At 58.7% G+C, this 2550-nt stretch overlaps 1 protein-coding gene across 1 annotated transcript in view; it reads right to left on the bottom strand.

Annotated features, from left to right (window-relative positions):
- Positions 1 to 2550, bottom strand: part of LOC104134537 (Grid2 interacting protein) — a 38839-nt gene that overhangs the window by 36050 nt on the left and 239 nt on the right. Inside the window, 2 exon segments of the mRNA XM_035903554.1 lie at positions 2401 to 2525; positions 2528 to 2550. The exon segment at positions 2528 to 2550 is cut by the window's right edge and continues 239 nt beyond it. Of these exon segments, the coding sequence (XP_035759447.1) occupies positions 2401 to 2525; positions 2528 to 2550 (148 nt within the window).

Below are 2550 nucleotides of genomic sequence, written 5' to 3'. Positions count from 1 at the left end.
GCCAGCCCTGCCCTGCCATTAACTCCAGGAGGCTGCAGGGAAGTGGGGACAAGGAGCATGAATGCGAGCACCAGCCCTGGAAACAGCATCAGCCGCTCCCAGCCACTGTCCTGTCCTCTCCACCTGTGACAGCCATGACAGGCAGAGCAATTAGCTAATTACCAGCTGGCAATTACCCTGCGTGGGACCCTCCTTCTTAGCCTCTTCCCGGGCCAGGGGGCTGTCCTGTGCCCTGGGGCTGTGCTGGGCAGTGGGTGCTGCTGCCTTGCCTGCAGCCTGGCTGGGTGCAGTGAACACGCATGGGATGCAGAAAACGCCTTGTGACCACCCTGCAGTCCCTCTGCACACTGGCTTTTCCTGCGAGGTGATGGGTTTGTGCTGGCAGTGGGTTTGACTGCTTTCCTCCAGCCCTGCGAGTGCAGGGGGTTGCAGCAGCAAGGGAAGGGGAGCCCCTCGCCCTTCCCCAGCGCGTGTGTGTGTGCACCCCTGCGGCAGTGCTGTGAGGGGGCCAGCAGGCATCGCCTGGCAAAGCCCCCCAGCCGGCTGGGGAAGGCCCTTGCCCAGGAAAGGGGCAGAGCTGTTTCCTCCAGGCGTTCGTCCCACTTGGCAGCTCCCTGGGGAGGGCCCTTGCAGGCGCTGCGACCCCCAGCACAGCCCTCCGGGTGCTGCGGGGTTTGCGCAGCCGCCATGCAGGCACCGCAGGGGCTCCCGGCAGCAGCAGCACTTCAAGGTTACGGAATCTGGGGCAGCCAAGGCAGCTGTGTCCCGCAGGCAGACACGCATGCTTTTCAATCCCAAGGTCCAGCACAGGAATGACGAAGACTGCGGTGTTCCTGGTGGGCCGAATCCTAGGATGCTGCTGTTCAATTTTTGCCTGGGCTGAGACTGAAGGGCTCAGTGGGTGGCAATGGGGGGGTGCTGCCACCCCTCGTGTCCATGCAGTCCCCAACGTATCCCTGAGCTCGCAGGGGGCAAGGGGAGATGTTGACCTGGAACTGAGACAGTGAGCACCTCCGGCACTTTCTGGTGATGCCCCCAGGCTGCTGGGATGCTTGGCTCAGGCAGCCCGGCTCCAGCCCTGGCCCCACTGCCACTAGTGCTGCTACCGGTTTGTCTGCCAGGTGAGCACAATTCAAGCGGGGCCTCTGCCAAACGAATGAGGGTGGGAAAAGCCTCCACACCTCAGGCTTGTAAGCGGCCTGCGGGCAGCATAATGTGAGCCACTGGCACCCTCCGACCTTCCAGCCCTGTGGCAGGCGGGCAGGAGCACCCAAGTGCTCACGGTGCTAGCACCAGCAGTACCCACCAGAGCCGAGCTCCCAGGTAACCCCACAGGGTTTTATTATTTTCTGCATCATGTTAAAAAAAAATGGAGCCACGTAAAACATCTGCGCCATTAACTGCCTCTAGAGAGGAATTCGCCAGCCGAGCTGTGCTCCAGCGCCCGGGAGCCAGCGACACGCGTGCTCCGCAAACCGGCTTCTGCCTGGGCTGTTGCAGGTGGCTTTGCTGGGCAGGGAAGGGAAGGGGGCAGAGGTGCTGCTGCGGGTGCTCGTGGCATTGCAACCAGCTTGCTCGCTTCAAAAGTGTTCTCCGGTGATCATCCAAGAAGCATTTACGCGGTTGAACATGACTGCAGGAGACGGAGGCAGCGTGGAAAAACCCCTCATCCTCTTGCTAATCATCTCCTGGAATCAGCAGGTACCTGTTTCACATGCAAGGCTCTGCCTTATGAATCCAAACCTCAGCGCATGTTTGTGAGTCTTTAATGTAAAAGCTGGCTGAGGGGATTCGGTCGATACCCACGAATCTCTTTACGGATGTCTTGTTCCTTTATGAGCTCGGGGTTGAAAAAACCACAAGCCTGGTTATTTTCATAACAGTATTTTAAAAGGCTACTTTGAAATGGAAATTAGAAAGATTAAAAAAACAACCATAATCAAATTTATAATTAGCACGAGGCGACGTGTTTGGTAAACTACCCACTAGGCAGCCTTCAGGCATGCAATGAAGATGTAATCACATCGGTGTGTTCCTTTTGCAGTGAAACAGGAGCTAAAATGTCTGCAGAAGGACATGGGCAAACTTTGAAGGAGTGTCCAGACGTGTGGGAGGGAGGGATCTGCCCCCACGCATTTCCACACACTCTTGCAGTGCAAAGGGGTAAGTACTTGGGGCCATCCCCCAGAGGATCTCTGAGCTCTTCATAGCAGCCATCGAATCTCCCAGTAATTATCAGACCCTTCTCTTGGGCACCAGAGCCCCCAGTCTGCACCCCAGCCCGGTGACCAAGCCAAGAGCATCCCCCCCATCCAAGAGCCTGCAAAGGCTGAGTCTCCAAACCGCTCGGTGTAGGGGATGACCAGAGACCTGGACACTTGCCCCAGGTCCCAGCCTTACCTTTCTGCTGAATTCCTGCGCTTTCTGCTTCCTCTCCTGGTGCACAGCGTCGGCGCTGGGGATGGGGTCCCGTGTGCCAGCCCCTCGCTGAGGCCGCAGCAGCCCCAGCTGCAGGGACCGCCCGTGGCAGGACCCCACCCGGGCAGCCCC

This window comes from Egretta garzetta, unplaced genomic scaffold (assembly GCF_000687185.1).
Source record: "Egretta garzetta isolate BGI_Z169 unplaced genomic scaffold, ASM68718v1 scaffold71, whole genome shotgun sequence".
Taxonomy (NCBI): domain Eukaryota; kingdom Metazoa; phylum Chordata; class Aves; order Pelecaniformes; family Ardeidae; genus Egretta; species Egretta garzetta.
Note: the sequence above shows the minus strand (reverse complement) of the source record. Positions and strands in the feature narration are given on the sequence as shown.